At 45.6% G+C, this 13,930-nt stretch overlaps 1 protein-coding gene across 1 annotated transcript in view; it reads left to right on the plus strand.

Annotated features, from left to right (window-relative positions):
* Positions 1-7,487: 7,487 nt before the first annotated feature.
* Positions 7,488-13,930, plus strand: part of CD2AP (CD2 associated protein) — a 114,653-nt gene continuing 108,210 nt past the window's right edge. The window contains exon 1 of the mRNA XM_021714812.1: positions 7,488-7,614. Coding sequence (XP_021570487.1) covers positions 7,488-7,614 — 127 coding nt within the window. The remainder of the gene's footprint in view (positions 7,615-13,930) is intronic.

The raw sequence follows: 13,930 nt of genomic DNA on the forward strand, positions 1-13,930 counted from the left end.
CTGCAAGTTCGAGACCTGCCTGGGCAACTTGGTGAGACCTCATCTCTACAATAAAATTAAAAAAAATTAGCCGGGTGTGGTGGCACACACCTGTAGTTCCAGTTACTTGGAAGGCTGAGGCGGAAGGTTCTCAGGAGCCCAGCAGGTCGAGGCTGCGGTAGCCGGGAGTGTGCCACTGCACTCCAGTCTGGGTGACAGAGTGAGACTCCAACTCAAAAATAAAATAAAATAAAATAAAAATAAATAAATTGTTGCACTTCCTTGCAGGGTTTTTTCAAAAATTAAGTAGAATTATGCATGTTATATGGCTAAAACAGTGCACTGTATGTTCAATAAGCATAAGCTATAATTACATAGTCCCAGGCCTTCACAGAGCCCAGCGGCAAGTTCATTAAGCCTAACACCCGCTTCTGTGACACCCTGTGCAGTTTCATGTCAGCCTGGTTTCTCCAGAAGGAACTGAGATGAATATTTTTTGAGCTTGAGTTATTTTGTCTCAGGAACTATTTACAAGATCTCAAATCGCCTGAACTGAATTCCATCACTCTTTTTGAATTCTTGGTCAAGGCCAGCTATATGTCATTGGTTAGATGTGAAGTAAAAAGGCACGTATGCCCCTGTTCCTCATTCCTCCTGTGTGGCATTAGTCAACAGCCCCTCCATCTCAGTTCTGAGCACTCCTCATTCCTTGGGAAACCCCCATGGGTGAAGTAACACCAGTCCCCAGCATACTCAAGTGAAGCTGGATAGCCATGGGAGTAATCTGGGGGCAGGATTCAGGAAGGGGGGCTAAGGTGGAGGACAGTTAGGGTCAGAGGAGGGTCCGAAAGCAGATGAAAATGGAAAGCTGGCCAAGGGCCATCAAAAGGAGTCGCTGGAGACCTGTGACAAATGTGTTTTAAACTTTTCTTGTTCTTGACTCTTGAGGTTTTATGAGAAAACAGAGTGTATATTTCCTACTGTGTGAGTCTGTTCTCAAAGAAGTGTTAATGTGCAATTTTTGTGGCACAGACTTTGCCAGTCACACCTATAATGCCATACCAAGTATTATTAGTATTTTTTTTTTGAGTTGGAGTCTCACCCCATTGCACAGGCTGAAGTGCAGTGGCACGCTCCCGGCCACCGCAGCCTGGACCTGCTGGGCTCAAGCAGTCCTTCCACCTCAGCCATCCAAGTAGCTGGAACCACAGACGTGTGCCACTACGTCCAGCTAATTTTTGGTTTATTGTAGAGGTGAGGTCTCGCCAAGTTGCCCAGGTGGGTCTCAAACCCACGAGCTCAGGCAGTCCACTCGCCTCGGCCTCCCAAAGCACTGGGATTACAGGCTGAGCCACCGATCCTGGCAGTATTTTTTATTTTGAGTTGGAGTTTCACTGTTTCCCAGGTTGGAGTGCAGTGGCATGCTCATGGCCACCGCAACCTTGACCTGCTGGGCTCAAGCAATCCTTCCACCTCAGCCTTCCAAGTAGCTGGAACCACAGACGTGTGCCACTAGGTCCAGCTAAATTTTTTATTCATTGTAGAGACAGTCTCACCAAGTTGCCTAGGCTGGTCTCAAACCCCTGGGCTTAGGCAATCCTCTTGCCTCAGCCTCCCAAAGTGCTAGAATGAAAGGCTTGAGCCACCGCACCCTGCTCCATGTCAGGTATTTAGAAGCAGTTCTTTGGTGCCTTTGTGATTTCTGTATCCATCAATCATCTTCAAATAAATGTTTAAAATGGTAGTCATCTTTCAAGTTGTTTTCTCCTTTGTAATTATAAATGCTATTGGTATATAGTAAGGCATAAATCTGTTATAAGAGTGTTCTTACATATATTGTGGTTATTACTTGCACAAAACCCCAGAATTTATTTATGAAAAATTGTGTATTCTTACATGTTTAAACTTCAGTCACCTTCAAAATACTCTCGGTTTGATTCAGTACACCTATTGAGACACTTCTTCCACTGCTCAAAACAGTTTTTGGGCCTGGCTCGGTGGCTCAGCCTGTAATCCCGCGCTTTGGGAGGCCGAGATGAGTGAATTGCCTGAGCCTGCAGGTTCAAGACCCGCCTGGGCAACTTGGCGAAACCTCATCTTTGCAATAAATCAAAAAATCAGCGGGGTGTGGTAGCGTGTGCCTGTAATTCCAGCTACTTGGAAGGCTGAGGCGGAAGGATCACCGGAGCCCAGCAGGTCGAGGCTGTGGTGGCCAGGAACAGCCACTGCACTCCAGTCTGGGGCGACAGAGTGAGACTCCGACTCAAAAAAAAAAAAAAAAAAAACTAAGAGTTTTTGAACTCATACGTTTTGATGCCTTTTAGTGTTCCTGCTGTTTTTGGGGGGGTTTTTTGTCTGTTTTTGTTTTTCATTTCACCTCTTCCACATTGGCTAAACGTTTCCCTTTGAGGACTTTTTTCATCCTGAGAAACCAAAAAAGCCTCTCAAGGTGAGATCCGCTGAATAGGGAGGGTGGGGCATGGGGTTTATGCTGTTTTTGGTCAAAAACTGCTGAACACTCAGTGCAGTGTGGATAGGTATGCCCCCAAACCACCCACCATGAAATGGGCAAATGCGTGAAAAGAATCTCCAAAGGAAATTTCACTGAAGCTGAACTCGGCCTCTCATAACAACGCTAGGTGGTCCACTGATGCCGATGGGTTCCTAGAACACTTACCTAGTGGGGGAAGCCTGTTCTACAAGGGGCCCACCCTCCAAAAGATAATTTCAGTTTTGGGGGGTTCCCCCCTCCCCTGTTAGCTTCTCTTAAGTCCTTGGATGAAAATGTGCCACACTTTCACTGTAACAGTCCTATTGATTTCCATGAGTTATATTTGTGCTGTATTAATTTCAGACATCATCTGGGTTACTGGTAGTCTTATTGTTGGTTTTGATATTGGAACTTCCCCTTTGAGAGCTCCATGTGTGTCGTGCTGGTGCTTGATCCAAACCAAACAAGACCTGTGATTATTTAAAGAAGCTACTTTGACTCCACAGTCCATTCATCCTTTTCATATACAAAAATAACACATTGTTTTATCTATGAGTATAAGAATCCTTTTTCAAAGGAAATAAAAAGAGCAGACATTTCCTTCCTGGCTAATTCATGAACCTCTTTAAATCTGTTAAACATAGCCACAGACACAACTCATTTGCCTGGTTTCATTTCCTAAACTCAATTTGACAAGATAGGTCAGTGTGAAGGGCCCATATGTATTTAACAGGAAATCAAGTCTCAATCTAGGGAATGTTTCCTAGCCACAGGGTGATAAGAACAGTGGCCCTAGAGACTGCAGCAAGAATCCAATTTTAATTACAAAATTACTGAACAGGTACCAAATTCAACCATTGTGCTCAGCACACAAGAAAAAAATTTTAATTCTCTGAGCCCAGAGCACTTCAGTTCTGAATACTTCATCTGACTCTTATGTGCAGGTTTTCCAAAGGTCCATATAATATCAACTTGCAAAAATTCCTCGTATTCAAATTCAGTCCTTATATGGGCTGAAACCTGTCTCCTAGAAATTTCACCACTGCCATCTCCCTTTCTGGGTTCCAGGTACCTTTTATGGTGTGTCAAAGAATGAGTTTAATGCCCCTTTTATCCGGAGGCTCCTTAAGTATTTGAAGAAAACAGTCATGTCACTCCCATGTTGTCTCTTTTTTTTTTTGAGTCGGAGTCTCACTCTGTTGCCCAGACGGAGTGCAGTGGCAAACTCCCGGCCACTGCAGCCTCGACCTGTTGGGCTCCCAAGATCCTTTCTCCTCAGCCTTCCAAGTAGCCGGAACTACAGGAGCATGCTACCACGCCCGGCTAGTTTTGATTTATTGTAGAGACGAGGTCTCGCCACTTGCCCAGGTGGTTCTTAAACCCGCGGGCTCAGGCAATCCACTCGCCTCAGCCTCCCAAAGTGCTGAGATTACAGGCTGAGCCACCGAGCCCGGTCAAATGGCAGCAGTTGTCTCTTTTTAATTTTTTTTTTTTTTTTTTTGAGTTGGAGTCTCACTCTGTCACCCAGACTGGAGTGCAGTAGCCGCTCCCGGCCACCGCAGCCTCGACCTGCTGGGTTCTGGCGATCCTTCCGCCTCAGCCTTCTAAGCAGCCAGAACTACAGGCGTGCACTACCACGCCTGGCTAAATTTGTCTCTTTTTTAGACTAAATATTCTCATTTTCTGCTTCCATTCTCTCTTACCCTATCCAGGATACACAGCCTCATTTGTTTGTTTCCTCTTATAAATGGGCACAATATTTCAGGTGTGGTTGGATGACTGCAGATCATGTAATCTGTTTTCTCAACTAATCATAACTCTTAAGCAAAGAGGTTGGATACAGCCATAACTCTGAGAGCAGGGAAAAAAATGTACGAAAGAGAGCAAGGAAAAAGGCAAAAAAAGCTTTAAAAAGCAGACACAAGAACTCAAAAAACATGACAGTTGGGGCATTAATGGGCAAAAGAAGGAGTGATACATATATGAATAAATGAAGTGTCTGGCTGTCTTGCGCACTGCACTGTTTCTCTCAGTGATACTAAAGATTAATGCCACGTGAAGGAGAAGAGGCCACAAGTCAAAAGTTTAGTCCTCAGAGAATGCACTGCACTAGCCAATAAGAACAGTCTGTCTGGAATTTTTTTTTCTTTGGAGTCTGAGTCTCACTCTGTTACCCAGGCTGGAGTACAGTGGCACGCTCACGGCCACCGCAGCCTCGACCGGCTGAACTCAGGCAATCCTTTCACTTCAGCCTTCCATGTAGGTGGAATCACAGGCACGCACCACCAGGCCCAGCTAATTTTTTGATTGATTGTAGAGACGAGGTCTCGCCAAGTTGCCCAGGCTGATTTTGAGCCCTGGACTCAGGCAGTTCTCTCGCCTCTGCCTCCCAAAGTGGTGGGATGACAGGCATGAGCCACCGCACCCAGTGGAACTGTCTAGGATTCTTTAGACTTTGCTGTTGCCAAGGGCATATGCCCACACATGGGCCAGAGTTGCTTTGTGACTCTGTGTCTCCTCCCTTCCTGCCTTGTGCCCCTGGCCTTGCGGCATCCAGGTCTCCTCTGAGAGCCAGTCACACGCCATGTTCTCTTTGCCTCTAAGAGCTCCTCTGGCCCTTGTTAGTAGCACCTTGTGGTCTCTTTCACACAAACTAGCACTTCCACTTCACCCTCAGGAGGAATTCAGAATGTTTGTTTATCTGGCTTGTGAACACCTTAATCTTTTTTCAACTAGGTTTTCAAAGCACACTGAGGTTAGAGACCAGGGCTTACCCTTCCATGTCCTGCAGAGTCCTGGGAAAAAAGTCGGTTGTTGGCTTGGTAATGGATTGAATGTGACTTCTCTATATTGCATTAAATAATGTATTGCTGTATTTCTTTTTCTGATATTAAAAATTATTTTAGACTGGGCTCGGTGGCTCAGCCTGTAATCCCAGCACTTTGGGAGACAGAGGTGAGTGGATTGCCTGAGCCCGTGGGTTCGAGACCCGTTCGGGCAACTTGGCAAGACCTCGTCTCTACAATAAAAGCAAAAACTAGCCGGGCATGGTAGCGCACACCTGCAGTTCCAGCTACTTGGAAGGCTGAAGCAGAAGGATCGCCAGAGCCCAGCAGGTCAAGGCTGTGGTGGCCGGGAGCATGCAACTGCACTCTAGTCTGGGCGACAGAGTGCGACTCCAACTCAAAAAAAAAAAAAAAAAGGGAATGAAAGAAACATGAGGAATAACCAACGGTAAGCGTTGTATTCAAGGTCCAGCTAAGGACCTCAGGAGCAAGAGGGAGAAATGGTGGAAGACAGGAGGTTGTGTGTACAGTGGACACAGGAATGTAGGCGTGTTTTAAAGGATGAGCAGGACTGTTCAGGGGAGAAGGAGCTGGGGAGGGAGTTTTTCAGAAGAGAGGAAAAGAGATGTGTGAAGGTGGAGTGTATGCAGGGGTTGCCTGGGGGCAGTGGGGAAGGACAGGAGGTTGGAGGAGGGGCCTGCAAAGACCTGGTGCTCCTGGAGGTGGGTCACGGGCCTTTGGGAACGGTGGCAGGAGTTTAAACCGGGAAGCAGCGTGTCATAGGATGGCCACTGTAGACAGGGACTGGAGGCAGGTGAGAGGGGACGCAGGGTGGTTGGGAGGCTGAGAGATTATGTCCAGGACATCTGCAGTGCCAGCCAGGGTGGGCTGTTTGGGGGAAACTCTCCTCCTCCTCCCAGAGGACGTGGTCTAGGCCAGTCGACACTTTCAGAAATGATTAGTAAGGCAGTATTTTTTTTTTGAGTTGGAGTCTCACTCACGCCCAGACTGGAGTGCAGTGGCATGCCCCCGGCCACCGCAGCCTCGACCTGCTGGGGCGATCCTTCCAAGTAGCTGGAACCACAGGTGCGCGCTACCACACCCGGCTCATTTTTTATTTATTTTAGAGACGAGGTCTCGCCAAGTTGCCCGGGCGGGTCTGGAACCCACGGGCTTAGGCAATCCACTCGCCTTGGCCTCCCAAAGTGCTAGGATGACAGGCTGAGCCACCAAGCCCAGCCAGAAAGGCGGTATTCTTAATGTCGTCTGACTTTTCAGAAAAGCGTAACTTAGTGGGAAAAGGAATCAGTGAGGAACTCTAGAGGCCCGTAGAGAGAAAATAAAAATAACAGCACGACCGGGAAGGTGCTCAATTTTGCCCTAAGCCCCTGCAGACAGCTTCCTAAGGCGCCTGAGGGGTGAGAAGAGCAGAGGAAGGTAGGCATTTTCTGAGGTTTACACACCCTCACACGTGTTCCTTGTGTGACTTTGGGTCAATTATTTAGGCTCTGTGAACCTCTATCCTCTTATCTGCAGACCGAGGGTTACTGCTGTGGGTGTCTTTGGATTCTTACAACGTTAATAGACTGAAGATGTCAGGTGTCCATCCCAGTGCCTGCACATAAAGGTGCTAGATAAATATGTTTCCTGCTGAATGTTGGGCATGAGTATAGGATACAGAGACACGTCAGACAGTTTCTGCCTCAAAAAGTCTACAGTGCAGTAGGGAAGAGAAGCATATCAATGCCAAAATAATAGTAAAAGGCGGAATAAAGTCTGTACTGACTAATGATCCTAGAAGCACAGAGTGAGAGCAGACAGTAGAGTAAGTATCTGACTCACTGCTCATCCTGGGGTTGTCACAGGGTAGAAAGCATTTAAACTGGCCTTAGAGGATAAGGAATAGGGAAGGGAGCTTGGACAAAAGACATTCCAGGCCGCATTGACATTATGGACAAAGGCCATACATGGCTCACCAATGGCCAAACACTGACTTCAGTCCAATCTGGACGGCCCCACAGTGCCACTGATCTGGCCTTGAACACACTTAGGGTAAACGGAAGGGTGGTGGTCTTGACTGGTGGGCAGAAGAAACCCACAGATATCAGAAAGCATAATTTTATAATAAGCACAGTGGCTTCCGAGAAAGCCAGTGGCTTTTGAGACCAGCCTGGAAGAAAAGGGGAAGAGAAAGGAAGTCAAGTCTTTGGGGAGACCTGCAGACTTGCAGGATGGCTCTGCTTCATACCAGGACTTTCCCCAACCATCAGCTGTCCGGCTATTGCTGCCCCATGGCCCTTGTGGAGAAGGGTGTGGACAGACACGGGGCAAGGGAAAGCAGCTGTGCGGCAGCTGGAGGTGAGTCTGGGAAGAGTTCAGTGTTCCTCTCACGGCTGCCCTGGTCTCACTGTATGGCTTAGGCTCGTCTTTTTTTTCTTCTTCTTTTTTTCCGAGTTGGAGTCTCACTCTGTCGCCCAGACTGGAGTGCAGTGGCCGCTCCCGGCCATCACAGCCTCGACCTGCTGGGCTCCAGCGATCCTTCCACCTCAGTCTTCCAAGTAGCTGGAACTACAGGCGCACGCTACCATACCCGGCTAATTTTTTTATTTATTGTAGAGATGAGGTCTCGCCAAGTTGCTCAGGCGGGTCTCGAACCCGTGGGCTCAGGCAATCCACTCACCTCGGCCTCCCAAAGCACGGGATTTCAGGCTTAGCCACCGAGCCCAGCCAGGCTCGTCGTTTTTGACCTCTCTGGAGGCTGATTATAAGGGCTCTGTGTGTCTTCCAGGGTTGCTGGGAGGATAAGGGGGTACCATGTACTCTGAGGGTTAGGGATGCCTCCTTGCTCTCTGTTCTCCCTGGCCTGATGCAGCCATCCCTTAGGGCCACATGGGACCCCTTGTTAAAAGACAGATTAGCAGCTATTTGAGGAAGGAGGTGTTAAAGAGAGATGTTAATAAACTGTTTCCTACACCTGTGAGCAGAAGAGTGGAAAGGATGTTTTAAAACAAGGATTATTTGAAAGACAAACAAGACCATTACTAAAGGCATTTGGGGAATGCTGCTCTCTCACTTTTTTTGAAAATCAATTTGTGGTAGAATATTTTCAGGAGACTTTAAAATCACAATCTTATAAACAAATGGAGATGATGTTCTGTTTTAAAGGAGTTTGAATTCTGCGAGTTAACAATCTTTAAGCAATTTCATGTTTCCAAGACAGAAGAACTGAAGTCCATTCCTCTTCCTGGCTCCTCCCCTGGAGACAGTTGCGCATTCTGAAATTGACTAATTAGCATCTGGAGACAGGCTACTGAACCAGTCCCATCTTTCATGTACAGCCTCAATATGCCATGGATGTTTCCATCTAAGAGGTGCCAACCTGGTATGTTACTATGCTGTCAGTTTTATGCTTTGGATGATTCTCAGCACTGGAGAACTGAAATTGAGGTTTAGACTATATTCTAAATGCAAGCCACATGGCCACGGCCAGGGTAGGATTAGGCCTCTGTATTTTGTGGCTCAGCAGGCTCTCTGAGGCCTATGAAGAGGAAGCCCTTGGGGTAGTTCTCCTAAATGTGGCCTGTTTGTTATGTATTGCTTTTCTCTGATGATATTTTACAGCCTACTTCATTTTAAAACCAGCTTATGAAAACATCTGGAATAGCGGCATATGTCTAACTCTGGGGAATGCGAGAAGGAAAAAAAATGGACAGTTGCAAGAGTATAGGTCTCCATCCCATCCCGCCACCTTCCCCGTCTTCCTTTTTGGCTTGTTTCTCCCAAAATAAGTGGTGGACCCCGCAGGCCACCTACTCAGAGAGTCTACTACTGTCTGTGGCAGAGTCTGACCCCCTGCCAGTTTCTTCCGGGACTGCCTTCTCCTGCGGAGACTGTTCCGACTGTGGGCTCTCAAGGAGGGCCAGCTGGTGTCTTCACCTTCTGTCTTGCCAGACAGAACCAGACAGTCCCTTCCCGGAGAGGGGAGAAGGAGGTCAGGGAAAGGAACAGACTGGAGCAGGCAGCAGGAGACTGGGAGGTGGAAAGTTAAACAAACAGGGAAATAGATGTCTGAGCAGCTTCTGGTTGCTTTCTTAAGCAGCTGTTTACCTTGAACGGTGAGGTATGCTGAGCTTTCCACCGAGCCCTTCTGGTTGGTGGCTTTGCAGTGATAGACGCCTTCATCCTCTTCTGTGACTCTTTCAATAAACAGCGTGCTGCTTCCTGGTCCTAAAATAATTCCTGAGGAGTGAGAGATGTTTAGATTAGTGGGCCTGAATGACAAACAAAAACAGCTACTTCTGTAACACAACCTTCCGATCATTATGCATTCAGACAAGGAAATCCGAGCCCTCCTTAGCTTGGGCAGGGCTGCTATTTGTATCCTCTTGGTCCAGGCCTTCTAATGGTGCCTTTGCCAGCCAGTGGAGCTGTAATTCCAGGCTTTGGAGATGCAGATCCTCTTCCTGGGTAGGAAGAAATGTGAGGCAGCTGCCAGACCCAGCTGGAGAGTTGCAGACATCAGATGGTGGCACATTGAGTAACGACAACTGGTTACTCGGTGCCCAGGTGTGCTTGGCACCACGTGACACACTGTTCATACCCAGACATTTACAACCACACTGCAAGGTAAAGCGTCTCCATCTTACAGATGAGAAAACTGAGATTCTGGGAGGTTAGGTAATGACCAAAAGTGTGCAGCTTGAAAGTGCATCTATGGTGGTCAGGTCAAGGGAAATCACACTTTGTCACCTAGCCTGATGCAGGACTGCATAGCAGCAAAGAGCTTGGGCTGTGTTTTAATCCACAACTTGCCACTTCAAGCTCTGTCACTTTAAGCAAGTTAATCAATCTTCCTAACTTTCAGTTTCCTCAATCTTAGGATAAAACCGAAAGCAATTCTGAAAACTCATGAGGTGACTTCAGTCATACCACACCCTGTGCTCTGCAGTAATGCCTAAGTTTACATTAACTGAGCATTTACTATGTGCCATGCAATTGCCATTTATTTTTTCATTTATAGCTATTACTGTAGCTTTGTAATATGGCTTTTTTTTTTTGAGTTGGAGTCTCACTCTGTCACCCACACTGGAGTGCAATGGCCACCTCTGACCACTGCAGCCTCTACCTGCTGGGGTCCGGCGATCATTCCACCTCAGCCTTCCAAGTAACTGGAACCACAGGTGCGCGCTACTGCACCCGGCTAATTTTTTTATTTTTATTTTTTTATTTCTTTTTTGAGTTGGAGTCTCACTTGGTCGCCCAGACTGGAGTGCAGTGGCTGCTCCCAGCCACTACAGCCTTGACCTGCTAGGCTCCGGCGATCCTTCCGCCCCAGCCTTCCAAGCAGCTGGAACTACAGGTGCTACCACTCTCAGCTAATTTTTGATTTATTGTAGAGATGAGATCTCACCAAGTTGCCCAGGTGGGTCTTGAACCCGTGGGCTCAGGCAGTCCACTCACCTCGGCCTCCTGAAGCGCTGGGATTACAAGGCTGAGCCACTGAGCCCGGCCCAGGATTTGTAGCTCTTGAACAACATTTGGGCTGTTATTTGGAAGTATAATTTGACCTTAGTAATAAAAGAGTTGTTTTTTCAGTTTATTATGCTTGTTTAACTTCAGAAATAAGACCGACTTGAGAGTAGTATTTCCCAAACAAATGAATGCTCTCGGTGAAGACCTGAAAAGGAAAACAAAAATAATTTTTAGAAATGTGCAAAGTTCCCAAAAGTGCCATGATGAAAAGATTTTACCGTCCTATCAGTTTTAAACATGTAAAATTTTGTGTGGACCTTTGTGATGGAATTTTTCTGGGAAGAGGACCTACAAACGTCACAGTATTTTCAGTGAGGTCTGTCATCTGAAAAAAGTTCTGAAGGACTGTTAGATAGCTTTCCTGCTTTCTAACTTTTTTTTAATTTTTTGAGTTAGAGCCTCACTCTTGCTCAGGCTGGAGTGCAGTAACACGCTCACAACCACTGCAGCCTCGACCTGCTAGGCTCAGGTGATCCTTCCACCTCAGCCTTCCAAGTAGCTAGGAACTACAGGCATACACCACCACACCTGGTTAGTGTTTTAAACTTATTTATTGTAGAGATGGAGTCTCGCCAAGTTGTCCAAACTGGTCTCGAACCTGTGAGCTCAGGCAATTCTCTCACTTCAGCTTCCCAAAGTGCTGGGATTATAGATGTGGGCTACCGTGCCTAGTCTCTAATATTTTTAGTTCTTTTAAATTAGCCATATTTTATCAGTCATATCTAGTTATATTTTACTGTAATAATAATTATTCTATTTTGTGAGTAATACTTTAGTTTAATTTCAGCAAATGTTTCTCTGGGTCTTTGTTTTGTTTTGTTTGAGTTGGAGTCCCACTCTGTTGCCCAGGCTGGAGCGCAGTGGCGTGCTCACGGTCACCCCAGCATCAACCTGCTGGGCTTCGGCGATCCTTCTGCCTCAGCTTCCAAGTAGCTGGAACTCCAGGCGTACACTACCACGCCTGGCTAATTTTATTTTATTTTATTTTATTTTATTGTAGAGACGAGGTCTCGCCGAGTTGCCCGGTCTGGTCTCGAACATGTGGGCTCAGGCAATCCTCTTGCCTCAGCCTCCCAAAGTGCTGGGATTACAGGCTGAGCCACCGAGCCTGGCCGAGGTCTTTGTATCAATACAAGCAGAAACGCAAGTAGTTTTGTTCCAATTACTTAATCATTTGTGGGGAGATTGTGGTATGTTGTGATAGGTAGTTTAGTGACTATTTATTAGGTACATCTGTTGAAGGTACAGTTTTAAGTACTTTGCAGACATTATGTTATTTAATTCTCACAACAGATCTATACAGTTTTGGATACTGTTATTACTCTCACTTTATGGGTTAGGAAACAAGCACAGAAGTAGTAATTCATTCATTCAAGGCTAGGATGTGAAACCAGGCAATCCTATTCTATACTTGTATTTTTAACCACCATGTGAAACAAAAAGCTAACTCTTTCCCTGGGAGTTGTCATTTGGGTTACTGATAACAAGCATTCTTGAGTCTCCTTATCCTGCCCTACTTTTTCTCTTATTCCTTCCCTCAGCCATATTGTAACTTACTGTGTAATTTCCTTACTGTGCTTATTGTTTATTTCTGACTCACTTTTGTTAGAATATAAACTCCAGGAGTACAGAGAGCTTTTTGTCTTTAGATGTATCCCAAACACCTAGAACAAGTGCCTCCCTGTAGCAGCCACTCAAATATTTACTTAATGATGATTATGATTATACTGGTACTATACTATTATACATGGAAACTAAATTCATTGAAAATCAAAGTTAGCAAATTGAAATAAGAATTTGAAAATGTTGGCTGTATATTATTTCAGTACTTCAAATAACTGTTGAATACTTGTAATATGCCAGGCACTGTGCTGGGGTTTGAGAATACAAAGATGAGTAAAATATGGTTCCCTGCTCTCAGCTCCGCTTTCGGATAATTTAGATTTAATACTTTTTAAAATTATAATAAATTCAAATTGTGTTTTTCTTGTTCATATGTATGCTTTCATTTTTGGTGGATAATTAGAAACATGGTGAAATTAAAATGATTACTTAAGAATTTTTTATGATTCTTAAGTCTGCTGTTGTTCTTATAGGCTCTTGCAGTTGTCTGTATAATTTAATCATGTTTTCAAAGTCTATTTAGACTGGTCTGAAGGCAGTGAGTAATCTCAATTTATTGCTCAGAGTGAGTTACAGATTGAACTCCTTGTACTCTTTCATCTCTCCTCACTGTTGTACTTGTCTTGTAAAAAAATAAATAAAACTCTATTTCAAAAGGGAGTGAAATTCTTTTTTTTTTTTTTTGAGTTGGAGTCTCACTCTGTCGCCCGGACTGGAGTGCAGTGGCCACTTCTGGCCACCGCAGCCTCGACCTGCTGGGCTCCGGCAATCCTTCCGCCTCAGCCTTCCAAGTAGCCGGAACTACAGGTATCCGCTACCACGCCCGGCTGATTTTTTGATTTATTGTAGAGATGAGGTCTCGCTGCCCAGGCGGGTCTCGAACCCGCGAGCTCAGGCAATCCACTCACCTCAGCCTCCCAAAGGCGCGGGATTACAGGCTGAGCCACCAAACCCAACTTGAAATTCTTTTTTATCAGCTTCTCACCTTTTGATAAGTTTAACCCTTTGCACTTGAATGTCCCCTCTGAGCAGACAATGCAAATATAGCAAACCACTTGAATGTCTCCTCTCAGGGGATATAAAGAGATTACAGGTCAAACTTAATGCAAGTGCACATTTTTAAAAAATGTATGGTTACTTCAAGTTTTCCATTCAAATTGCATAGAAGACCAAATAAAGAGATGGTATATATACTGTGATATACATTAAAAAAAATCAGCTGGCGTTGTGTAGAAAGAGAATGTGAAGTGCATTCAAAGTGGTGCTGACGACTTATATAGAAGAAGGTAGAGATAAAAATCATTTGTATAAGAAAGGTAGCTGGGTACCCTTTGTATCATATGGCATAATTTGAAAAGATAGATAAGCAAATTATTGTAACCTTAAAAGAAAAGAGACTTCCTTTTTTTTTTTTGAGTCAGAGTCTTACTCTATCACCCAGTCTGGAGTTCAGTGGCATGCTCACGGCTACAGCAGCCTTAAGCTGCTGGGCTCAGGCGATCCTTCCGCCTTCCAAGTA

This window comes from Carlito syrichta, unplaced genomic scaffold (assembly GCF_000164805.1).
Source record: "Carlito syrichta isolate Samal-C Ts95f unplaced genomic scaffold, Tarsius_syrichta-2.0.1 Scaffold305794, whole genome shotgun sequence".
NCBI classification, from domain to species: Eukaryota; Metazoa; Chordata; class Mammalia; order Primates; family Tarsiidae; genus Carlito; species Carlito syrichta.